We start from the raw sequence: 26059 nt of genomic DNA, 5'->3' as shown, positions 1-26059 counted from the left end.
CTCACCCAGCAGCTTTCTGACGCTTTCCTCTGAGAAGAGGGTCTGCGGATACAGTTTTTTCTTGAAGTGTTTTTCCAGAACACCTTGAATAACATCCACCTCCTCCTGTTTCCTGACTCTGCCAGCTAGAAGCATAAAACCTACCAAACAGAAGAGAAAAATCAATGACACATGGTTAATGATTTAAAAAATGCATATATATAATACTTAAAAAAAGTATTAAAAAGCAAATCTCCAGATACAGTTTAAAAAATAATAATAATGAGGCAAAGTTGCAGGGCTCACCATCATTTGCTAAGTGCTGAAGCCAGTCATAATGTTTCTCTGCCTGCCCTGCCAACCTGTACCTTTCGGCCCAGCGGAAGAGATCCCGCAGGGTAATGAAGCCGTGTTTCCCTGCGAACACCGTGGAACCTCGGCGGTAAGACTGACAGTGGAACAAGATGTGATAAGTTTTTTTTATCATGAACCTGTACCAACATTTAAAAATACTTAAAACACAGTATCTCAGAGCTCTACAATATGACGTTCATTTGAACAAAATCACTGTAGCCAATAAATAAATAAATAAAACCAAAATAAACTAATAATTCACAACTGCCAAACTTAGACTACATACAAGCAAGTAATTGACAGGTACCTGTAATAAAATAATATAGGCAATAACAAGGAAAAAATAATAGAAATAGGTACTTGGAATAAAAAAAAAAAATCCAAACAAAAAGTTACGTTCTGTGCCAAAACTGTATGTTACCATTTTAAGTTTCATTTTACTCCAATATAGTGAAAAAAGCTAAACATTTGGTTTAGAAAGCTGTAGGAAAAATGTGTTATTTCTTGTGCTGTTGTAATTGCATTTTAAGCATGCAACAGTTTTATCTACTTACTAAAAACTAAATATCTGTTAAATGAAGAGGAGTTAGGAGAACATTTTACATTTATGAATAATACAAGTTAACATGACCCAAAGGCTGCCTCAAATCTATTACGGCTCTTTAGATCCAGAGCAAAGGATGATGTTTAAAAGTCACTTAAATTAAAATCCAAGTATTTTGGACCTTTCCCATCAAACCACAAGGCCTTCAGTCACTAATTTTTGATGGCCTTCTCTCAAATCTGACATCACTTTTTCCAAGGTGATGCTTAATGGTAGGTTCTATTCCCCCAATTGTGTTAAGACCTTCAGACATCCGAGAGCTCACAACACTTCCCCATCCCAAAATGGATTTCTTCTCTCAGTGTTGAATTGTGCCTGCAAGGTTCTCTGCAACAAAAGAAAGACTCTCATACCTGCAAGTCTAACATGACTTTGACCAGTTTGGTGCAGTAAGAGGGTGGCAAAGCGCATCGCTGGTGCAGGATGGCTTCCAGCTCAGCACTCGGCAGCTCATCAAAATGCAGTTCCACAAAGCGATTCCTGAAGGCTCTGGACAAAACCTAGTGTATAAGAATAGGGTTAGTGTTTGAACTTGTTCCTTCAATATTGCTTTTGTTATAYATCTTTCCCTTTTCCCCAAAGGAAATATGGCTAGCTTCATGTTATACAAATTAGTACGTATACATAAATGTAGAAAGAACATGTAAGAGAGACTGGATGATTCCAGTCATTGCTTTAAAATTGATATTAAATATCTAAGAGAAATCTCTCCTACAGAGGCCTTGAAGTCTGGCAAGTCAATCGTAACTCACATAAGCTCCAATTCAGTGTAATACTTAAATTGATTAGTAATTTGCTATCTGTGAACAAAGCAATAATACATATACGGCATCCAGCTGAGCTATTGAGCACAGGCACCTCTTCACAGAATCCCTGAATGGTTGAGGTTGGCAAGGACCTCTATAGAGATCAAGGACCTCTAGAGGTCCCCCAGCAGGGACACCCAGAGCACAGCGCCGCATCCAGGTGGGTTTGGAAGATCTCCAGAGAAAGAGACTCCACAGCCTCCCTGGGCAGCCTGTGCCAGGGCTCTGGCACCCTCACAGGAAAGAAGCTCTTCCWCACACAGAGATGGAATTTCTTGTGTTTCAAGTCATAYCAATTATCYCTTGTCCTGTCASTGGTCACCACCAAGAAGTGTTTGRCCCCTTCTTCCCTACATTCTCCCCTCAGGTACTTATACATATTGATCAGACCCTCTCTCCACCTTCTCTTCTCCAGGCTAAACAGGTCCAGCTCACTCAGTCTTTCCTCATACGAGAGATGCTCCAGGTCCCTTAGTCATCTTTGTTGCCCTCTCTGGACCCTCTTTTGAAGCTCCATATCCCTCCTGTACTGGGGAGCCCAGAACTGCCCCCAATCCTCCAGGTGTGGCATCACCACAGGTTCCCATTAAGTCTACATTATGTATCAGAAAGCTTTCCCAACACATTTCCAAGTACCATAGGCATTCATTCCCTGCAGACCGGGCTACTCAAAGGAAGAGGTTATACTGACCTTCCTGCCACCGTAGAGTCCCGGCGGATTCTGGGTGGCAAACAGCATGAAGCGAGGATGAGCTTTGACAACCTCCTGAGTCTCAGTAATGAACAGCTCTCTATTGTCATCCAACAGTCTATTGAGAGCCTCCAGAACATCAGTGGGAGCCAAATTCAACTCATCAAGAACAATCCAGTAGCCCTTTCTCATGGCATCAATGAGGATGCCTTGGAGGGAACAAAAACAAAACAAAAAAAACTCTTTAAAATCTGAAAAACTTTATGGAAGTTTACACTGCAATAAAAGCTCTTAGCAATCAATTTTCACATYGTATAAATCTCATCCAGAGCATGAAGTGACAATAGGCTTTAAACTGTCAAATCTTTTTATCCTATTGGACATAAAAAAATAAGTTATAAAGAAGATAAGCAACCTCCTAAGAGTTCAATAGAGTTCACAGATTGAATCACGTAAAGATTAACTTTATGGAAGGACATCTCTGCACTGATAACGACAAGTTAGGAAGGGAAGAGAAAAAAAAAAGGTAAACTAAGAATGAAAATTTTAAAGTAAACATAATATGCTCACCCACCTTCCTTAAATATCAGCTTCCCGGAAGCATCTGATGTGTAACAGCCAATATATTCCTGAATGTCAGTATGTTCATGGTTGTTAATCCGAACGCAGTGGTTGCCAGTWGCAGCAGCCAACCAGCGAATTAAACTGGTTTTACCAACAGAGGTCTCGCCTTGGATCAGTACTGGGTGAGTCCTAGAAGGAAAAAAAAAAACCAAAATAGTGCTTAGAAGCATCAGTCATAGATCCTTCTTATGTTCAAGAGGAAGCATAGCATCATCATTTGAAGTTTTCACAGATACTTTTATAATTACTTCCAAAATATCATTATTTAACCCCTTTCTGATTGACATATCTAAGATCACACAGGAATGGTGAAATATAAAACTCTGCCCACAAGTGCAAACTCTACCCATGAAGTTATTACMTGGCAGGGTGAATTGAGCAGTTTAAAACTTTTACTGCTATACCCATTTTTTAAAATGATAATCTAGAGATTTGTGGTTTGAATAAAGAGATAAGAAAGAAAAAAGAAATAAAAATTCAAGTCAAGGTATAATGAAAAATTACCATAAAACAGGAAGAAAACAGACACCACTCATACCAAGAAAATAACTGCTAGATGGACACCAATGCTTAAGGCCCAAATAAATTCGTTTTACTTAGTTTCCTAATAGGAAAACAAAACAAACAAACAAAAAAACATACCCWGCAGACACAACTCTGACAATGTCTTTCAGATTAAGCTTAACGGAAGGGGTTAGCACATAACTCTGATCTACAGCAGGCTCTTTATCCCCAGCAGCAATCCAGTAGCCTTCAATAGGTATAAACCTCCCCGCTTGGGGTTTTGGTATTTGCTGAGGAGAAAATGACAAAAAAGTAACATATTATAGAAATGACTTTTGATTTTCTAATGAAGACAAATACTTCTACACCACCATAACACGTTCTGTAAGAAGCCCTTAATCACTTTAAGTTACCCCTTGAGCTCTCCCATAGGGAGCACTCTCTGGTTGTCACAGAATGCACAGGACCAGGAAAGGCTGAAGAGATTATTTCAAGGTCATGAAGCAAGAAATTTTGCCAGAGACATAGAGACCAAAAGGCTTCCTCACTCCTAAAGTTTACTTCCAAACTGCTTTTATTATTATTTGTACATGCTTTATTCTTTTTTTGGAGGGAAAATGGAAGTSCACACATCTCTTGCAACTATCTTCCCTACTCGAGCCACCTAGCAAGCCATTTGGGTTCCCAGAACTCATGCATTTTGGGTTCCCAGAGCTAGTGAGATTCCTCCTTTCTCATAAGGGAGGARGCACAGACATTTGCTTCCCATCAACATATTCTGCACTTGGGATCTAAAAATAAAAAGCGTGAGAGCTTCTCATTTCCCACTCATGGCTTTACAATTGGAGTCACTATTTTGTTATCTATACTCTTACAATTCTGTAGTCAACTCTCGCATATTTTTTCAAATTAACAAATAAAYCAGCTAACATATGGGCTTTTTATACACAAAGTTGAAAAAGAACAGCAKTGATTTTTTTGAGCACTTATATAGGAAAGACATGATTCTGATGTCTTAATCATGCAGAATATGTGTAATAATGTTGGAAAAAGGCAGAGAATACAACTGAAAATACATTTTACTCTTGAAAAATGACAGCTCATTATAGGCTTAGTTACCTACCTGCTTGAGAAGGCTTTTGATGTTGCCAGAGACTATATGCTGGCAAATCAACTTCTGAACTACTGGGTGAGAAACTCTGTCAAGCTGCGTCAGGAAACTCAAACAGAAGCCCTAGGAAGAAGGATTACTTTCAACAATTATGTGAATAAATATTAAAAGAAAAAAAAAGTATCTATACACATGTTAAAGAATCCTTTCCATTTAACACTGCATGAGAAGACAGAATTTTAYTTAATCTAAACAGACTTAGTAGGGAATACACATATTGAAACAACCTCCAGTACAGGCAATCACCTCATAGAGCGATCGTGAGATGCTGCTACATGGATTAGATGCTGCAAATCTCAGCGCCCTGCAAAGCGTCCGCAGACTATAATGAGGTCTGTGGCCAGTTCCATCCACCAGCTTTGTTGCTGCTTCCTTTTTCACTGATAAATAAAAGCTGGAAAAAAAAGAAAGAAAAAGTGAAACTAGGTGAAGTTACACAGTACTGTTACTGGAAAACTAATCATTTTTAAGATCAGAGCACTGCTCTAAAGAATTAAACCCAACCCATGAACATTCATACTCATGCCCAACTGTCATTTCTTCAAAAAGCCCTGGGTTGTGAAAGTCATGTCAAATATTGCAATTAGTGAAGTAACCCAGCATTTAAAATTATATTTTTAGAGTGTCGAGATACATGCAGTGTTTCCAAAAATAGTGTAATCACAGACTACAGTTACCTACTTTCCTTTTGCGACATACCCATCTAAGGTATGGAGACTTGTAACCAACTTACTTCACTATTCCTTGCACTGTGTTTCTGTTCACATTCAGGCCTCTCAGATAATCCATGATAAGAATCTGCAAGTCTCCTTCACTCCTCAGCTCTTCTACATAGAGTTCAGTAAACCTATTGGAAGTAAATCAATCCATAACATTTAAATAAAACATCAGATAAAAAAAAATATTCATATACATTTCAAAGTATGTAAGCAACATAATACTGATCCATCAAACTGCCTATACAGAGATGCAAAAGAACACAGTAGTTAAAAATAAGGTACTACTAACACTTCAAGTGTTAAGTGTTTAAGTAATCTGTCTCTCTTAACTTTGTCAACTGAAAACCATGTCTATGGGACCATATTTTTTTAAAGTGCAAACTGCAAAGAGTTTGTAATACATATACTCAATAATGTGGACTGAAGCTGGAGCACTGACACAGCAAGAACGTTTTGCAAAGTGGATTCTCGATAATAAACTATATATTTTAAAAGGTCAACGTGTATGAAATGTTAACTCCTCCTAATCTTGTGTTGAACTGTATGTCCAGACGTGCTCAGATATCCAGGTGCTCAGTGTCAGTCTACAGTCTCTCCTACCACGCACTGCCACTGCAAAAGAGTGACTCCTACACCACAACCAACCTACAAATGAGCAATATCATTAGTCCAGATTCTGATCTGGACTAAAACATTCAGTTTTGGGGCATTCATGAGAGAAACCACAACGAAGACAACAGAAGACCTTTGCATTTGTGAATGGGCAGTATTGCCACAACTTTCTGGTTGCACCACGAGCCCCAATGTTTCGGGGAGCACACAATTTGCTGGGCATGCTCCACCACACAGATCACTTGCAACGATGGATACACAGCCCCTGGCAAGGATCATCAACACTGCCCAGTTACCAAAGAGGCTGTTAGAGAGACTTGCTCTATTATTCCTACCAGGAACATAAACTGCTACAGTGGCCTTCACATGTACTGACAGTTTAATTGTAAAGAATGAGCATTCTCCCCTCTCCCCAATGCTAACACTCTGTGCTAGACCATTTATGCTTTATGCTCAGCAACTTCACAGAAGTATTTTCTTGTTGCTATTTTATGAAAAAAAACAAAAACAAACAGACAACTCCTTCACCATAATGTAGAAAGTACCACTTGGAGKTTGTCAATTGGAGTTCAAACATATCTTCAGATTTGAAGTTATCCTTTTCTCCAGATCAATTCACAAAGTGAGTTAAACTCTCCAACAAAGAAAAGTGACTCTTAGTATTTTGTTAGAGTCTTTTTTTTTATACCTGTTTCTTATTCCTGGAGGAAGATTTCTCTTCCCAACGTCTGTAGCTGGATTCATACATGCAAACAAGCGAAAATCAGGGTGACGCACAAGAGGTTCTAAAGGAAAAGAAAAATATGAAGCAAGAGGCTAAAGCTAAACTAAGCACGTGTATTACTGAGACACACATTTCAAATTCCTCTTCTAACCCAGTTTTGTATTGCTCCACTACTATGTTCTTTTCAAAATGCCAGTGTTATAATTTTCCAGAGAATTACCCCATACAATTTAGAAGTAACCCTACATCTTTATGACAGTCATAGCAAATGAATCCTTGACATTTATTTCCGTACAAYATTTTAACATTAAAGCTAAAATCTGCAGAGTTACAGTGAATGAAAAGTATGAAGCCTAAGAAGGACATGTTATTCTCTCATCTCTACACACATTCCTTTAAGAAATGTGTTTCTTCATCTCTTTTGAGGTAAATAGGATAGAAAATTCAACAAATTGGATGGCAAAATACACCCATCCAAAATACAGCCAAGCACAGAAATAGTACCTGTGTCTCCTCTGTCTAGTAACACCAAGGACCCAGAAGATCCTTCCAACAGGCCACTTAAGCACTCTAGAGTCTCTGCTGCAGCCAAGTTAATCTCATCCAATAAAATCCACTCTCCTTTTTTAACAGCTTGTGCTAGAGTACCCTAAAAAAAAAGATCAATTTGTAAGTTATGTCATCAGCAGTGATATATCATCTAAAGCAGCTATAGCTCTGAAATCTTTGTTGGAAGCCTATGTGTTGATTAGACACATGRCAACTCCAGATCTTATCCTCCAATAACACTCCCACTTTACTCCTTCAAAGACTGCAAGTATTTTGCAAGTCACAAAAGTCAACAATTTTTAATTGCCATTATCTCACTCTATATCACAGAAATGCGGTAGAACAAGTTTTACTTCACAGGAAGACTCATGACAGGAATCTACTTTAGTGATACAACATCTTATAAAAGTTTCTCCTCATTGTTCCCAGCATGAAAATGGAGATCTCTAAATACCTCTACAAATGCAAAGAGCAGAGCGTTTTCTGTCATTTTCATTTGTTGATGAGCATGATTCAGTTTAAGACCAAATGCCTCCCACTTTTCTTTCAGTGGTGAGCCTGCAAGCAAAAGAATTTCAAGTTTGTAACATCAGAATAAGAGCATAATAAAACACTGTTTTTTAAAATATCTTTTAAAGGTATTTCAGACATGTAGTTAGATAAAATAAAATGAAGCTTGGCTTAGCAGAGAAAAYATTCAAGCTCAACAAAACATCTCATGAATTAAAAAGACAAAACTATATTACACTGAAAATATTTTAAAATTTAGAAGTAGGCCTTTTATTTTTTTGGTGTATGTATAGAAAACTTGCYATTCCTTCCAAACGTCCCAAATACTTATGCTGGCAATTCTCTTGTTCACCATTCTCCAGCTGACACAGACAGAAAAAGGTATCCCAAAAGGCAAAAGCAAGTTTCTAAACCTAATTATGAAGCAATATGGAACAAATATTTATTTTATTTTCAGTAAGAATAAACATTGCTGTTTACCATTAGGAGTAAGAACACTTGCTGATCAGTTACAAAATCATGTAGTACTGTAGTTATTTTAGTTACTGGCTTGAAGTTACAGCCAGAGCTTTATGTATTTGTTGTAACTTAACAGCTTTGTAAATTTATCCTCATGCATTTTTTAGTCAGAGTTCAGTTTAGGATTCCTAATACATGCAATGACTTTAAAATTTTATCTTCTTTTATATTTGAATGTATTTTATTATTTTAGTATCTGCATATTCAGGAGAACAAGCTCCTTCAGCCCATACAGAATGAAAGCAATTATTTTTTTGGCCAGAAGATCTAGCAGCAGTGAAAACTCTGTTAAAGGCAAAGTATCAATAACCTTTGTAACCTCTTTGGTCTAAAGAGGTTACAAAGCAAAAATGAAGAGGGAAACCAGTATTTAGAGCCAAAACACAGAAACAACTAGCAATGTTCACCAATACAAGCAACAAGTAACCAGATGAGGGGAGAGGAGCTACCAAGAGCTCTACATGGACAAGTCATCCTTTACCTCATGAGATATGGAAAGYAGCAGTGATGGAATAGGAAAAAAATTCACTGCAAAAGCATTTTGAATGCCTTGTAGAGGCTTGTATTTTTTAAAATTACAAGAGAGGATGTAATAAAGGAAGATGCAAAGAAGTTACCACTCTTTTGTCCTTTGTTACTCTTGAAATGGTTCACAGCTAATGATYTGTGCTTGGCCACTCCAAATTCTTACCAGATACATTATCTTTAGCTTCCTTAYTAATAGCAGATTTGTGAATATGCTGCATTAGTTTGAGCAGATCGTGCCAACGTTTCTGTCTGTAGCAGGTCTGAACATGCCCCAAGAATGTTTGATTCTTTTTTCTAGAGAATGTCTGAGAAAAAAGTTCTTCAAAAGACTCCCGCAGAGGCAGCCAGATCAGTTTGTTATCCACAGGTTTATAGCTGAAGAGAAGCAAAAATTTACTTGTTACACGGAAACAGCAACTAACATCTACATACTAAAAAAAGCAGACACTGGAACAGCAATACTGTGCATTAAGGAATCAGATTTCCAAAGATTTTTATTCAACCAACAAAAAAATGGCACTTATTTAAATGCAYCTTACAAAGCGGTTTCATAGAGACAGGACAGCTTTGGTAGAAAAAGAGTTGTTTACTATTACACAACTTTTACTATTTTACTGTTTACTATTACAATAGGCTTAGTGAATATTACTTTTGTATTTATTGAAAAAAAGTAGTCATTTTTAGAGCAACACTGGGTTGAGCTGCTAAATAATTTCATGTTCCAATGTACGCATATTTCAGTGAAACTGCTTAAGGATGAAAAGATTTCTGCACACAAATACATTTGAGACATTCGTACTGCTACAAAACCAATATGCATCATAACACCTCTATGACAAGACAACTATGCTGGCATTAGAGGCTTGCTGTGATATTGCTGTGCTAACTGGTTCAAGCAAAACAGGCTGAAGAGCAGTCAGTGACTCACCCTCCTAAAAGATCTGCAGTGTCACTTTGCTGGTTCATGTTGATAACCCTCAGAGTGTGTCCTTGAAACAGAAATAAAAAGCATCAACTTGCGCATTTTTTAATTATTTTTGTACAAGTTMAGAGTTTCTGCATTGCATTTACCTGTAATATGAGCAAGGTACTGAACAGTTGAGGTTTTGCCAGTTCCTGTTTCACCAACCAAGAGCACGGGCTCTCCTTTCATAACACACACTGCAAGCTGCTCAATCAATACCACAGACGGTCGCGTGGCAGCAAATGTTTGCCTTGCTCTGACAAAACAGATGAAAAAATTCAGTGGCAAAAATATATCAAGAAGCTCATTTCAATTTCACCTTTGTAAATTCAGAAGGGTACTTACTATTTTTTAATTAAAAAAATATGTTTCGAAAAAAAATAGTTCCAAGATGCAATTAAAAGCATCATACAAAACATTAATTTTTCCTCAAGGTACAACCTAGAGATTCRGCTTTCACAAAGTTCCAGTTCCTACTCTGATTTTGTGGAATAAGGGCAATGTCCTACAAAAGTATCCCTTCATCAAGATAGAATAATCAGTACCTAATTACAACAGTCAATCATCTGCACGTTTTGTCTAGCAGAAGAATGATGCAGTCTCAAATACATGCAAGTTAAAACACATCACAGTCTGATGTAAAGATCACAAGACAGAGAACTCACTACATTCCTTTGTCTAGAGTGAGACTGACTAGCATTGATTTCCTTTAATTTGTAATTTCCATTTTATTCTGTTCCAGCATCAGACTTACAAGCATCAGATACACAAGAAAGCTACCAGATGGATACACTACCTTTGCACTGAAAGGGTCTGTGTTTGTTTCCTCTGGAGGCACACTCTTCCCACAGAGACGTCTTGTTCCCTTACCAAAATTTCTGGTTTATAGAGTTCACAAAAGAATTCTGCCTGTGAAAAAAGCATCAACATTTCCAATATGAGTGTTGTCTACACCATCACAGCAAAGAACACATTCACTGTGCTGCAGCATCAATGCACAGCAGGCTAATTTGCTCATGATTGGGTATTTTGTTTTTAAGATGTATTTATCATCCAAACACTGCTGAGATTCTTCAGCATTTATCTTCGTTCTAAACAACTGCTTTCCATTTATCAATTTAGTAATATGGTCTTGCCATTACAAAGTTTCAGTTTTGAAATAATGGAAAGGAAGCAGGACAGATTAAAACATAGAAAAGTTTCCGGGGATCTTGCTGTCCTCACAGCCATGATGAATATTTCAAGTTTTTACTTTTTAAAGTACTGAAGGAGGGAATTTACTACGCAATTTAACTACTTTGGTCAGAAAAAAAAAAAAAAAAAAAAAAAAAGACAAAATTATTCAGTCTGACTCCCTTGTGTATCATATGCTATCAATGGAGAGAGGGGTACTACTAGCTCCCTCACCAGTGATTAGGGAAGAAGTAGTAAGGTCACACTTTCACCTAAACTCTGTGCTAATGATTGAAGCGCAAAACATAAACCCCACAATAACTCCCCTCACTCCCCAAACTTTGTATTATTCTGTGTGTATATTCAATATATATTGAATTATTCTGCATCATGTGCCTAACCAACTGCACTGCTCCAGCAAGTGACATCCTTCTTTTGCACGATGAGGACATTTGCAATCTCAATATTAGAAAAATAACTATTAGAGCACAGTACAGTTTAGTTAGTTGCTGGACAAAAACAACAACCACCAGTAGCTGTAGAATATTACCAGTATATATCACTTTCATTATAACCCAAAATACCTTTTCCTTGGAAATGTTTAATTTACTTCCAATAATTTTTGCCATTTTCTGTCTGCTTCCTTGCTTGGACAGCATAGCTGTGAAACAATCCAAAGCCTGTTAAAAAGAATAATAATAATAATTAAAAAAAAGACTTCCATACAAATTTTACATGGYATCATCTTAATTAACAGCCTGAATCAGATACAGCAAAGGTAAACAAAAATTAATTCAGTGGCTTCAGATCTAGTTCACAAATGGACTATCAGCATGATATTTAAAAATTTTCAAACTTTATWGTTTACTAGGTTTCTGATCCCTGTAAAACTTTTCAATACTCAAGGAAACCAATCTCGGCAGTTTTTTCTAGATGACAGGACCAAAATGAGGGCAGCAYTTTCATATCTTAAAATTGCCTCTGCCAAATTCCAGACCTGAACTATAAGCTGATGCAAAGTAGCTCTGTATTAGAAGAAAAAAGAAAAGATTTCAGAATCATACTGCAGATTAGGTATCTTGAATTTTGCTGGGAGATTCACGCATTAAGTCTCACAAAKGGCACCAGTCTGCTGTTCCAATAGGGATAGTGCAGAACTGAATATAAAAAGCTTGGAATTCCTGAAGTGGCCATAAAACCAGCTCAAAAGCAGAGCCAAAGCCTAAAGATACTTGAAAACAGGAGTCATTTTAAGAACAAGCTACAAAATGTACCTCACACTATTTCCCAGCACAGAGGAATGTATCCTAACTTAAATACTAATGCCTGGATCATCATTTCCTGAGCACTGTTTCTGGACACAAATCCACATCACTGGAAAGATGTGGAAGCTGTAATGAGTAGTGTGGTGTTTTCCACATCCACAATAAAAGTTGTGAGCAACTGCAGCACCTTAGTCACAAGCACCACGCATCGAGAACTTGAATATTTTAAAGGTTCTTTAACCAATTCTAGTGCATTTTTCTTGTATTTACAATGCACTAGAAGGAATCAAATGTTTAAACAGCAAGTTGATTTGTGAATGTACCCACATTACATAAACTTTTATTCTTCTTTGGTCACAGGCAATCCCAGCTCACATCAGTTAAAATTACATTTCAGCACACAGTATGTCTGCATAGGAGGAAGAAGTTTGGATTAGCTTTCAGCATGTCACTGTGAATAATCTGCCTAGTTGTAAGGAAAGCCACTGTTAAGCACATCAAGCGCTTCAACTATAGTAATTACTTCAAATAAAAGTAAATGTCATTTCTCTTATGAACTCTTAAATAGAGCATTTGATGGGTAGTGATATCATGTGAAAATCTGAGTTAACAGTTTCCTGGCACATCAAGTCTTACCGCACCTCCTGAAAAATATTCACTGCTGTGCTTGGAGAGCTACTGTCGAAGTTGTATGCGATCCTGCTGCACCAATTCAGCAAGTCCCTGGAAAGAAAAAGGAAAAAAGATTTGGTGAAATCAAGTGAGAACACACAGTACTTCCTCTCGTTTAGGTTCTCACTTATTTGCCATCTTTTTAGCAGTGACACATTTATTTAGCTTTAAGTTGCACATGGGAAATTACTTATAAATTGGATGCTAATTATAAAGAGTAAATGAGGATAACAGTATCACTTTCAGATGCACTGTCTATAAACAGACAATATGTACCATATTATCCACTGCTGAAAGCAACTGTGAAATTGGAAAAAAATGAAAAGCAGTATGCTTTTGATCCAGAAAGGTATCAAGAACCATTTTTCAAGACACAAATCCCCCATCAACACTACAATCTTTCGGAAACGGGTCAAAAAAAAAAAAAATCTAATGCTAAGAAAACAAATGCTGCTTTTAAATAATCAGTATTCCTGTACTTCACAAGAATATGGACTGCCCATTTCTAGTATCTGCTGAATAATTCACAAAACACTGCTGGTTATAGAAATTCCAATTTGTTGGACTAAGTAGATTGACAAGTACATTCAACTGCTGCAAAAATTTATCCACCAGTTACTGTTACAATACACAGCACACCTCAAAAATTAGAGAACTGATGTGCTGAAAAAATAATCTATGTGGCTTGACACTATTTCTCAACACTATTCCATGAGAAAACCTTTATTTTAAGAAAATGAATAGGAAATACAAAGTCCTATACAATTTGTACTCAGATTTAAGAAAAAAATACATTAAATATGATCTAAAATTAAAGAATGGAATTTTCAAAGCACATTTATTAAATTCAGGTTTAATTATTCAAACTTTAATCACAAGATATAAAATGTTAAAAAGAATAAAAAGAAAGGGAAAAAAARGGAAAAAATACTGGTATCTGTAGCCATTTGGTTAAGTTTCCTTATAAGCATATGAAGAAAGAGAACCTTAGAGAGAGTTCTCGTCCTTCCAGATTTGGTTTCTTATTTTCTGATTTTGATTCCGTCGCATTCTCTGCCACATCCCTGTTGCCAGCTGCACTGTTTTCTGGTACTTCATACTTATCTCCCGTAAGGTCAATATAAATGTCTAGCAAATGATCAGTGACAGGAGCAAGGCTGGGGTATCTGCTCTGAAGAACCTGAAAAACAAAGCAACCCCCCAAAAATGTCTTCAGCTTTGGAATCCAAACAGAAATCACCAAAATTTCAATAGGAGCCACCTCAGTAGCCACTCCTTAAGCTGCCAAGCCACACAAAACTCCTCTCTGAGAATCTTGCTGATGACATTTGGTGACTCTCTTTTTTAATACAGATGTAGCAGTGTCATAATTATTATAACAATTATTAAAATATTAAATTATGCAAGGTTTTGCTCTCATATGAAGCAAGTCTAAGTCACTGCCAGCTACATGATACTGATTTGAATGTCAAATTGAAATTTCCCAACTCAAATGTACTCCAGTTTACATATTTGTACTAGTACTGACAGAAGTATAGTAGTATATTCAGCATCACCTATAGYACCATAAGTCAGAAGCAAAGAACTCCGTAACTGATCATTAAAACTCCCATCTCCTGTCCCTCTTGCACAGCCTTTTATGACTAAACACTTTTTCAGCATCCAAGACATCTCTTCACTGCCTCAAAAGGTTAATTTCCAAGTATTCCAATTTCAAAGTTGTAATTGTACAGGCTACTGAGCGAGACCCAGGGAGGAACCATATCCTACTGGAGACCTGTATTTTTCCCCATTCTAGAAGTTTCAGAAGAGAAGTTTCTTTTAAATCTGCTGGGGATAATTCTTCTTTCCTTTGGCAAGGCTTTTTTCTTTGTTTTCTTCGCTTGTCTCCTCCCCCTCCCCTCCCCCCCMAAAAAAATTCTATTTTGAATTCTATATCACAGGAAGAATCTCTAGAGAATTCTGTTCTCTGGACTTAATTTAGTGATGCACTAAAAAAACCCCAAACATTCCCTACCAATACTAACAACAACAAAAAAAAGCCTACAGAAGTAGTAATTCATAACTGACAACCAAATGTTTTTCATTTCAAGGCTTAGAGAACTCAGGAGTAAACTAAGCCTGGTTTTCTCTATTTTTTTTTAAATCATTTTTCTTCCTCCCAACACCACTTAAAAAATAAAACCACAACACACCACCGCACACCTCTGCATACTACAAAATAGCAAAGTAATTTCACTGAGACTCAATGCTAAATTGTGTTTGCAATGACAGAACCCAGAAATCTGTCCAATTCACGTCCAATTTTATTGGCATACTGCCCATTTACTTCAGAGTTAGCTGTTTAGATCTGAAACAATTCGGATAAATTACAGAACTTGCAGGGAAAATAAAAATTAAATTTATTCCCAAAAAGCATCCATTACCCTTAATCAAAGCAAATTTTCACGTGCCACAATACAGCAGCATATACCATACCTCCTTTAGCTCTGCTTTGCTCATGTTATCCAGGTGAATTTTGGTCCAATACTTATCCAGAAGAGCAGCGTGGCTGTTCTGCTGTCTGTACCAACCAGCTCCACAACTGAAAATCCTAAATCAAGACAACACACAAGGACCCATAGCAGTAGTGTCTTGCTGAAGAATTCAACATTTGAATACAATCCCATTTATCAAAAAGCAGCTGCTGAGAAGAAGAATGCATGCCTAGATCACCCACTGTTTGTCTCTGTACTGACAGACAGTTCATCATGCCTCTCTCCTTTCTATATCCCTTTTTTTTGTTTTATCACAGGATATTTCCCCTCTAGTGCAAAATCTCCATGAAGGCACTACTAGAAATAAGCATGACAATAAGCCTATCCTATCAGAAACAACACAGAGGATGCCCTGTAAAGGATGGAGCCTGAAAGAGGTAATCATTCCACAGATCCTAAGGTAATCAAGGGTAATCATTYCACAGATCCTAAGGGATCCATGCTCTATTGCAGACGGATGTGCAGGAAAACTATTTGTTCTCATTCTTCTGTCTTTGTTCCATATTGTTTTTTACTGTGCATACAGCTATGCAGCCATATACTCAACACACTAGGGAAGTTGGTTGGCATATGCAAAGCACTAGATATTGCTCTTTCTTCTGCATTTGGGTTTTCCTTATCCTACCTCCCAGGTCAGAAATTCAATAAATCCGTTGCAACACCCCTGTGGTGTATTTGGTCAAGRATCTGTACAGCAGAAAGGTATAGATTCCACTCAGTTACATGATTCTGCCCCTCTACTCAGCTCTGGTGAGGCCGCCCCTGCAGTACTGTGTGCAGTTCTGGGCWCCCCAGGACAGGAGGGAYGTGGAGCTTCTSGAGAGGGTCCAGAGAAGGGCAACCAGGATGATTAAGGGAATGGAACATCTCTCGTATGAAGAGAGGCTGAGTGAGCTGGGCCTGTTTTCTCTGGAGAAGAGAMGGCTCAGAGGGGATATGATTAATRTGTATAAGTTCAGGAAGGGAGAATGCAGGRAGGAAGGGGACAGGCTGTTTTCATTGGTGGCCAGCGATAGGACGAGGGGTAATGGGCATAAACTGGAGCACTGGAAGTTCTGTCTCCAGGTGAGGAGGAACTTCTTTMCTGTGAGGGTGACAGAGCAGTGGAACAGGCTGCCCAGGGAGGTTGTGGAGTCTCCTWCTCTGGAGGTCTTCAAAACCCGCCTGGATGCCACCCTGTGCCACATGCTSTAGGTGTGCCTGCTTGAGCAGGAAGGTTGGACTAGATGATCTGTAGAGGTCCCTTCCAACCTTAAATATTCTGTGATTCTGTGAATCTGTGAACCATTGACCAAGTATACCACAGAGGCAACCATTTCAGGACATGAGGCAACCCAAGGAGAGGAGTGAAAGATTAAATCCTAAAATACATAAGTCAGATAACTTATCTTTTCTCTGATTTATCTATGAGGGGGACAAAAAGGGAGGAAAAAAAGGCAGCAGAGAAAACTATTAAAGACTTTGAAGAAAGCCCACAAAACATTTGAGGAACGTGTGACCGTACCACTTTAGATATCCTAACTTGTAACCTTGCTGAAATACTAGGTATTGCTATACCAGATGTCAAAATGTCATCTTATATGTGAGCCATTACTATGTCGCTGCAAGCAAATGGTCATGGAGAAAACCTTTAAAACCTTTTCCTGGTTAAAAAAGCCACTACAAAACTCTGTTTGCAAAAGACTCTCATGAATTAGATTTGCTTCACAAAAATTTTTCCTTATATTCCTTTTTTGCATGATTCCCAAAAAGAAGAATTATTACAAATGCAGRGCTGAATTAAAATTATTCATGAGACTTTCATAAATACCTCTAGGAAACATAAGGAAACAGTCCCTTAAGGAATAGGTGGAATAAAATAAATAAAATAAATAAAAATCAAACCCAGAAAACTCAATACGTTCAATTAGATCATCAGCTACCAACTGGAAATTGCCAGACTACCTATTTSCAGTTTGAATATAGCATATTCAGTGTTTTTGAACTCATAAAGTTTTACCTACCTTCTGGTTGCAAAAAACTGGAATCCTGGAGCTACTTTTAAGCAATCACCACGACCAGGAATTAATAATTCCCTTTTTTCCAAAAGAGGAATCAGCACAGAAATCTGGAAAAGAGAAGAAACTTTATAAAACATTCTTCTTTTGTGAAACATTCGCAGCCCACCCATCCACATGCATTTCACACAGGAGATGCTAGAGCTCTTCTACTGTCAGCAAGTAACGTTTCCACAGACTGCACTTCCACCTGACACAAACAGGAATCAGAGTCCCACTGCTACATAAAATTAACTGTAAGTGACAGGTATAGACATTTCTCAAGCTCCTTTCAAGTGTATTCATATTGAATAACAGGCGCRCRCRCRCACACACACACACAAAGTATGACAGTCTTTACACTGACACCCCTAGCTAGAATTATTGAATTTGAGTTCTCAAAACAGTTGAGTTTTCCAAGACAGTTATCTGTGGTACACTTGCTCAACAGTTAATATAACTAAGCGGAGTCTGTACTTTCCCCCAAAACTGTCTCCTAAGATTTAATCAGACGATTTTATCAGAAGATTTATTTTCTTTATTGCCTGAACAAAATTAACCTCCATCTCCACATACCACATCCAGAGGTGCGTAGTCGATGTCCTCCAGGAGCACCCAGAGACCTTTGGTAACAGCCTGGGTCAGCGCTCCGGGCTGCCACACGAACTCCCCTGGAATGTCAGTACAGCGATACATGCCAAGCAGCGTCTGCCACGGAAACAGCCAGCAAGTCACACACCTCCTCATGGCACGTCTTGATGACTCGGAATAAAAGCTCCCAAAGATGACCAAGTAACACTTGTATAGCCTGCCCTTTACTAAGCAACCTACCTGGCAACCTATGTTCAGCTTCCCAGTTTATTTAAGAATTTAAATCACTCCTTTCACATTCATAACAATTTAACTGAAACATCATGACCAAAACGAGCTAGATAAACAACAGAGTGTTTCCACAGTCATACCAACCTAATATATATCATACCAACTCACAAAACAAAGAAAAACATAATACATACCATATCAACCAACAAAACAAGCAGAATAACGTATTAGGCTGTCTAGAGCTACAGTGAGCTGTATTTTGCATTTTTGTAAGGCTGTAACTGAGCTGGCAAAGTAAGGGAAGCTTTAGAACAAGCTATTTTAAGATACAAAAATAATCATTCAAGCTTTGTTTTTCCCTTTAAGCTCTTGCACTTAAGCATTTCTTCCACAATTACGTTTATGGTTTCACAACATTAACTATTACTTAATTATTTTATACTTAATATTTAATTATTACTTTATCACTCTTCCATAATACAGTGGTCTTTGAATCTTCTCACATATGTGACTAAGAGAGGAGTTGTGAGATGGTGAAACAGGCGGTTCTTCCATGAAAATAAAGGTGGCTACCAAGGGCAATCCAAAGTCTTAAAGGTAGTACCTGTGGTAAAATGCTAACTTCCTCAAGAAGTTAAACAGAACTGGAGCCTAATAACAAATTATTTCACACTCAGACACATACATTGCATGATACACATGCAAAACCAGAGAAAATCAAACATTATTCTCACTTTGGTTTTGCCTCTACACATAGATATACATCACTGTTATGTAACTGCATGTACTCCTCCACATCACAGGGTTTTACTTCATCACACCTTTTACTTCATCATATCTTTACACAAATAACTGAGATCAGATTAGACCGAAAAAATCCATAATTGAAACAAAACAAATAGAGCACATTTATGGGGGGAAAAAAAACCCTACAATTTCATAGTGAGATGGGACTTGCTACAGCACAGTATTACAGAGGTCCAATTATCCTACCACAAAATAATTTCCAGTTACCTTGCTGTCAGTTTGATCCCCAAGTTGGACTTTCAAAATATGAGGAGGCTTCGTTCTTCCTGTAACAGCTGCCAAGTACTCGATCAAAGAGGTTTTGCCACATCCTATGGGTCCTTCTAGTAAAACAGGCCTCTGAAATGCTACAGCAATAGCAAGGTTTTGGAGATTTGTGCAGGCAGATTCAACCAAAACAAAACAATTGGTGTTTTCCTGTACAAACATAAATTGCGAGTTATCACACTGAAACTGTTAGTTATGTACAGGCTGTGCAACACAGACCCTATAGAAGAGTTAGTCCAATCATTAAAAGTTCTGACCTGCAGATCTGTCAACATATAACAAATAAAGAGTTCTAAAGTTCTAACGATGTGGATTATAAAGACTGTATTAAATAACTGGCATGAAGTTTTTCATAAAATGAATTTATTATAAATGATACACTTAATGATGTATATGTACAATTTGTTCCCAAAAGGAGTTTACACTTGCTTGTCAGCACAGGCATAGTGATTACTCAATTGTCACACTCATGTCAGTCAAACACAGCTTGCTATACAAATTGAAGCCATCAGAACAGATCCTTATGGCAGAAGAAATCAAACAGTTGTTAAACTGAGACCATGTTTTGTGCAAATATGCCTTCTGGCAGGAGAGCATTAGGCTTTGTGCAACACATGATTTACTATTGACTACAGAAAAGGTAAAATATTTGGAGAGTGAAGTAATTTCTTGACCACTTCCTCCACATTCTTCCTACTTTCTAGGCAAGGAAGTAGCCACCTTGTTATCCTTTCTTTCAAAATAGTAGCTAGGAGTATTTTTTTGAGAAAGGCTGATGACAGACAAGATGTCTTTCCCATACAAAAACTATTTCATATAGATAAAAGCAACTGTGTCAAAATCTTCAGTTTCTCCCTAACTTGAAATAGGGGTGTACTATACAAGGCTTAATGTCTCTCACAGCATGTTGCAAGAATTGCTGCTTGAAAAAATAAGAGAATTATGCCACTTCTGCTTCATTCCACTATAGAGCTCCTTGGCAAACTCAATATAATGCATCAATAGCTCCCAGTACATATCCAGAAAGCAAACTAAATGTACATTACTTGCAGGATCTCAGTACCATTTAAGTAGGAAGGCATGATAAGCCAGTTCTCAAAATTTAGGGCATCTTAAAGAAGATACAGCCTTAATCTTGGGTTACATACCTGCTCTTCAGAGGGAAGCTGTAACCTGGGCAGCATAATGCCACCCACAGCCACTACGTTTGCAGAGAGGTCGCTGGATACAATATCTCCTTGCATGTACTGCAGCCCTTTCTCTTTTCGCCAGAAAGAGGAATCTGGATTGGCCAAAACAAGGGCTCGTTCCACATTCTGCAGCTGGGATTCTTCTAGCAGCCTGTCAAATCCATATCCATGTTTATTAACTCAAGCAAAAGCCATCAGTAAATTCATCAGAAGTCAGTAATTAGAAGTTCTTACTTTAGTCTGAACTGTATCAACTCTTCAGGACTGAAGATCTTCTTGAGAAAGGATAACTTATGCTCATCATTCATGCATGTAACCAGAGCAAGGCAGTTTGAAGTATACCTAGAAATAAATATTTAGAGGAAAAATACCAATATGTAGTCTTTAGATACTTATTTTGTCAACTGACAGTTACAAATCAAGACATCATTTAGAAAACTACACAGAAAACTTTTTTCCCCCTCACATAAATTGTTTCAATGCTCTGCTTAACATTCTTTAAGGATTTCTGAGGTATTACATTAGAGAAAAACCTATCCTCTCATGGCATAATGCATTGCTAAACATGAAGTAGCTAATCACAATAGCACTTCCACAAATAAATGAGCTTTAGATGTTCATTTTCAACGAAAAGTAGATTTTTGCTGTGTTTTTTTTCATTTCTCCTGCCATTTCCCTTTGAAAGTTATTTCCTATGTCACGTCATTTCTAAACTGACTTTAATACAATGAATTTGAGACAAGAGAAACCAAAAACTCCCAAGCCTTGACTTAATTTTTATATAGACCTGTCTTGCAAGAAAGGACATTCAATACAAACTATAAATACATGTTTCATTTATTTCAAATCTGCTTTTATGTTCCAAGAACAAAGTCTTAAACAATCTTGTAAAATAAACAAGCTGTGATATACCAAGAGACATGCAGAAAAGCTGAAGTGGCAACGTTTCACAAATTTCACCATCTCTCATGAATCCAGCTCAGGTAACTAATTTATTTGGCAAGATTTTTCTAATCCCTACAGTTTGCAGCATTACTAAGAGAGCTTAGATTTCATTCTGTGATAGGTCACTACAGGTCTCAAAAGATCAGGTAAGCATAAAGACAGATATTGCGGGTATGGATTTTTCTGGTACTATCCAAAGTTAACTTAATCCTTGTGCATGTATTTCCCTAAACATAATTCAAGATACAGGTTCTTCCTTTTGGAAGGACATCTCAGGTCTTTAACTTACCAACGGACTAACGTGTCATGACTCCTTAGGAGTGGAACACACACACTCCAGTCCCATAATTCCTGGAAAATTGACTGCTCCTTCTGTAAGAATCTATAGGCTGCCTCCATGAGATCCCGTAACTTCATTCGTCTGCGTCCATATCGGACTGTGCTTGTATCTGAACTCTCTAGGAAAAGTCTCTGGAAAACCGGTGCTGTCTTCTTAAAATATCTTAAAGCAAATCTTCAAGAAAAAAAAAAAAAAAAGAGAGAAAAAAAAAAAGAGAGAGCGCGATACAGATGGATTTCAGACATCTTGGCCAAAACAAGTCACTAATAATAAAAAAAGTTCTAATCCAGAGGTCCCAAAACAGTAAGTGATGGTTTAGGGCAAACTAAAGGTCTATATTTACTTTCATTCACGCTTGGGAAAGACAACCTCTTCAGCAATCAGTTGACAATATATACTTTATTACAGATGACAGACAATTACTTGTTTTACAAGGGAAAACCGGTGAAATACCAACCTCAGTGAAATATTATTCATTTCCCCTGTTTACTAAACAGGTAATATCAATTTCTTTGTTATTTTTGTGTTCCTACTGACTACATAGAGATGTCAGGCCTAATATTAAACTATATTAAGCTATTCTCATATCAGCTGTTTTGCTTTTGTTCTAATCATTACAATGAAAATCATGTCAAATATTACCTTATTATTAAATCTAAAAAATTGTGTTCAGGTGTGGGTTCACAAGCCACACTTCCAATTCTAACCATATTTACTACTGAAAGGCAATCCAAAGTATTGCAAGGACACCTCTCCTCAAGCAACACACGCTCTGCTCCGTAAAGCCAAACACGGTGCCAGACCACACGACGCGACGGGATGTGACTTACGGCAGCACATCTGGGTGATCCGTGACCAGCTTGCTCATGGCTACGCACAGCCTTTCGTGCAGGTCGTGGTTGAGGTGGCCCCCAGCCTGAATGGCTTCCGCGTTCCTCTCCAGCAAATCCAGCAGGATCGGGCGAGCCTGGCGCCCGATCAGCACGGTGCATTCCTTATCGAGCAGCAGCTGCGCGAGAGCGTCGAGGATGCACCGCCGATCCTGCTGCGTCCACACCTGCACCGATGCAAGGTAAGAGCAAGTTAAAAAAGAGGGAAAAAAAACCCCAACTTTTAAACTTGTAATTTCAAAACTACCTATACAGGATTCACAGGCAGGTTTTTGTCACAAAAATAACATAATTCCCGCTGATCTCAACAACTTGGTCATGGATAAACCACAGTTGAGTTGCATCACGTTTATTCTTTTCAAAAATAAAAAGCACTGAATCAAACAGGATTCCAGCCAAGATATTCGCTGCTTTAAAATTGTTTTTTTCTTACTTATATATCTTCATATAAATTTATTTTTATATATTTTTCTCATTTGTACATAAAAATGGGACCACTTAGTTTCACCACTTGCTTTTGGGGAGGAGAAAAAAAGAACATTACACTTTAGAATAGATAGAAAATACTGTCAAAAACAAACAAACAAAACAAAACCAAAACACCAACCTAACTTCATTATTGAAGAATAACAGCCCATTTCCATTGTCTTTTCATGCAGCTTTTTCAGTCTTCTGCTCCTTTTACTATCCAACAACCTCTCCAACACTTTTACAGGTAACACGGTGTATATATAATTATGATTTGTGGAGACTAGCATTATGAATTTGTACTAGAGCAGCTCTGAACTTTGACCCTCCACACTCCCTCATTGATAGAGGGGAACCCTTATACTCTATCAAGATGATTTTTTGCTTTCTTGGCAAATAGCAGCAAGCAGCACTAGGCAAGGCAGCTTTCCCAGCAACAGAAATAAGCACTTACTCGGCCCCTACAGAAACAGTCTGTGGTTCTCATAGTCTCTCATTCTAGCTACCTGTGCTGTCAACTTGTGCCTCTCCCAAGCTGTTATTTACGCGAGAGCTGCTCCTGGGCATGCCGCAGGCAGCGGTGGCTGGAAGGCAACACGCTGCAGAGGTGCTGTGGCTTTCTCGGGAAGGGAGACCTCCTAAGGCTACACCTCTGCCGACAGCCTCTCAGGACACGCACGTGGTGCTGCTGCCCCTGCGCCTCACGCTGAATCGGAAACAAAGCCAACGTTAAAGCTACCACATTTAGCTATTAATTCCAAGCAGTTTCTCGGATGTATTCAGGTCTATTTTGTGGAAAATGATATAAAGTTTATCACCCTTCCTCTTGTCTATCATAGTAGAATTAAAAAGAGATTATTTTAAAATAAAGCCGAAAGTCTTCTCACATTACAGAGGAAGAAACTGTTTTAAATCTGGACCAGATTTGGGGTGGAAGAACAACTAACTGTTCAAGGGCAGCACAGCTCAAGAAAAGTGGAGGTAAACTTTACTTCAGGCAAAGATTAAACAGTATTTTCAGTCTACAAATCAGTTCCATCTTTGGCTATTGATGCAAGCACAGACTGCTGTATACCAACCCCACTCTTGAACTCTCGAGAGCAAGCAATTCTTTGTGTTCTGTCTTGTTTCTTACTTAACAGATCATGAGCATCTCCCATGAGGAGTGGTTTGGGAAATACTGGGGGAGTAAGAAGCCAGGATGACAGCAAAGCCCTAGCTGTACAGATTACATGCTTCCTGTGTTACCTACAGATCAACTAGCAGAAAACAAGGCAAGATGAGTGAAGCCAGTGCTCGTTTAGTGGTAAAGCAAGCCTACCACAAACCCCTAGACCTGCAGCTTCGAAGCTCAGCAGTGGCCAGGAGGTTCAGCGACCTGGGCAAGGCACCTCTGTTCACCAACATGCTGTTGGGGAGGCTCTGCACATCTTGCTCCCTCTGGTCTTCACTGATTTCTAGTTAGCAACTTGGAGCACACCCCTCACACCAGCAACAGGCACAGCCTCTTTCCTGGTCTCTGAAGGCAATGACTCCATCCCAGCTTACCACTCCATGTGCCAGCTGCAGCGTTCCGGGGGAAAGGGGAGGCAGATTTAGCACACCTGTTTTTGCACTGCTCTGGTCCTCACCTCTTTTTCAGATGTTCCTCTAAAACAGCAGTTTTTATCATCCCCACTGCTTCTCACCCCCTGGCAGCAACTCTCAGGTCTAGTAGTACACAGTCTCATCAAATGCATTTTCATCCTGTGATTTACACTGACAGAAGAAAAAGCTACAAAATGCCCCCAAATACAATGACAGTTATTCTTCCTTCCAACCGTAGCTAAGAAACAGCAATATAGAGAGAAAGTCTATTTTTTAATGTATATATATATATACACAAAAGTCGTCAATTAGACTTTTTATCTTCAAGCGGCTACATTTCCCAGACACTCTAATGAAAAGCACGACTTTGAGTCCTGAAGCGTGCATACAACTCAGGGGCTTCAGAAACTCCGCACCGACGTTAAGCCCGACCCGTTGATACCCGACCACAGGCAGGACGGGGTGGCACCTCGCTCCTCCTCGAAACCGGGACCCTACTCGCGGCAACAGAACAACGGCCACAACCCGCAGCCCCGGGGCGGCCCGCTCACCTGCTTGGCCAGGAACCTGCCCAGCTCCGCGCTGCTCTTCTCGTTCCTTCGCGCCACGAGCTGCAGCGGCTCGGCGAGGCGGAGCCGCAGCTCCGCCATGGCGGGACGGGACGGGACGGGACGGGACGGGACGGGACGGGACGGGACGGGACGGGACGGGACGGGACGGGACGGCGGGGCACGCGCCCAACGGCCGCAACGGCTGCTGAGCGCACGCGACACGTGCGGAGCGCAACGGACTTCCGCTTAGTGCCAACGTCATCAGCCCGCGACATCACAGGGAAGAGGGGCGCCGCCGCAACTCCGCCCCCACGCGGCACGGCTGCGCGCGGGAAACTACAGACCCCGGCATGCACCGCGCCGCCGCCGGGCCCGGCCGCCGCGAGCCAGCTCGCCCAGAGCACGCCGGGATATGTAGGCCTGGCCTGCTGAGAAGGGGCCCTGCGCGTCCCGCCGGCCACCGGCGGCAGGGGGCGGGGCCGAGGGGAGGTGGCGGGGGCGGTGCCGCTCGCTTTGGCGCCAACTGCCCCGTGCGGGGGGCGGGGCTTGTGACGCCGCGGCCGGGGACGCGCCGTGCGTGGGGCGCCATTGGCTGCGGCGCGCGCGAGCTCCGCCCCCAGCCCCTGGGCGCCTGCGGCGGCGGCGGTAACG

At 39.3% G+C, this 26059-nt stretch overlaps 1 protein-coding gene across 1 annotated transcript in view; it reads right to left on the bottom strand.

The window, feature by feature from the left end:
• MDN1 (midasin AAA ATPase 1) overlaps window positions 1–25507 on the bottom strand; it is an 86094-nt gene extending 60587 nt beyond the window's left edge. Inside the window, exons 1-28 of the mRNA XM_026038400.1 lie at window positions 25409–25507; window positions 22743–22969; window positions 21862–22086; window positions 20862–20969; window positions 20586–20778; window positions 19378–19587; window positions 18118–18249; window positions 17509–17612; window positions 15447–15561; window positions 13955–14148; window positions 12938–13019; window positions 11616–11711; window positions 10655–10767; window positions 9966–10114; window positions 9823–9883; window positions 9058–9269; window positions 7792–7895; window positions 7293–7437; window positions 6753–6849; window positions 5467–5580; window positions 4980–5127; window positions 4686–4796; window positions 3701–3852; window positions 3009–3187; window positions 2435–2643; window positions 1291–1437; window positions 286–427; window positions 6–140 (exon numbers count right to left, since the gene is read on the bottom strand). Coding sequence (XP_025894185.1) covers window positions 6–140; window positions 286–427; window positions 1291–1437; window positions 2435–2643; window positions 3009–3187; window positions 3701–3852; window positions 4686–4796; window positions 4980–5127; window positions 5467–5580; window positions 6753–6849; window positions 7293–7437; window positions 7792–7895; window positions 9058–9269; window positions 9823–9883; window positions 9966–10114; window positions 10655–10767; window positions 11616–11711; window positions 12938–13019; window positions 13955–14148; window positions 15447–15561; window positions 17509–17612; window positions 18118–18249; window positions 19378–19587; window positions 20586–20778; window positions 20862–20969; window positions 21862–22086; window positions 22743–22969; window positions 25409–25507 — 4003 coding nt within the window. The remainder of the gene's footprint in view (window positions 1–5; window positions 141–285; window positions 428–1290; window positions 1438–2434; window positions 2644–3008; window positions 3188–3700; window positions 3853–4685; window positions 4797–4979; window positions 5128–5466; window positions 5581–6752; window positions 6850–7292; window positions 7438–7791; window positions 7896–9057; window positions 9270–9822; window positions 9884–9965; window positions 10115–10654; window positions 10768–11615; window positions 11712–12937; window positions 13020–13954; window positions 14149–15446; window positions 15562–17508; window positions 17613–18117; window positions 18250–19377; window positions 19588–20585; window positions 20779–20861; window positions 20970–21861; window positions 22087–22742; window positions 22970–25408) is intronic.
• Window positions 25508–26059: the final 552 nt, after the last annotated feature.

The sequence above is a fragment of the Nothoprocta perdicaria genome, unplaced genomic scaffold (genome assembly GCF_003342845.1).
Source record: "Nothoprocta perdicaria isolate Ctin4 unplaced genomic scaffold, notPer1 scaffold_21, whole genome shotgun sequence".
Taxonomy (NCBI): Eukaryota; Metazoa; Chordata; class Aves; order Tinamiformes; family Tinamidae; genus Nothoprocta; species Nothoprocta perdicaria.
This window is presented reverse-complemented; position numbering and strand designations above follow the sequence as displayed.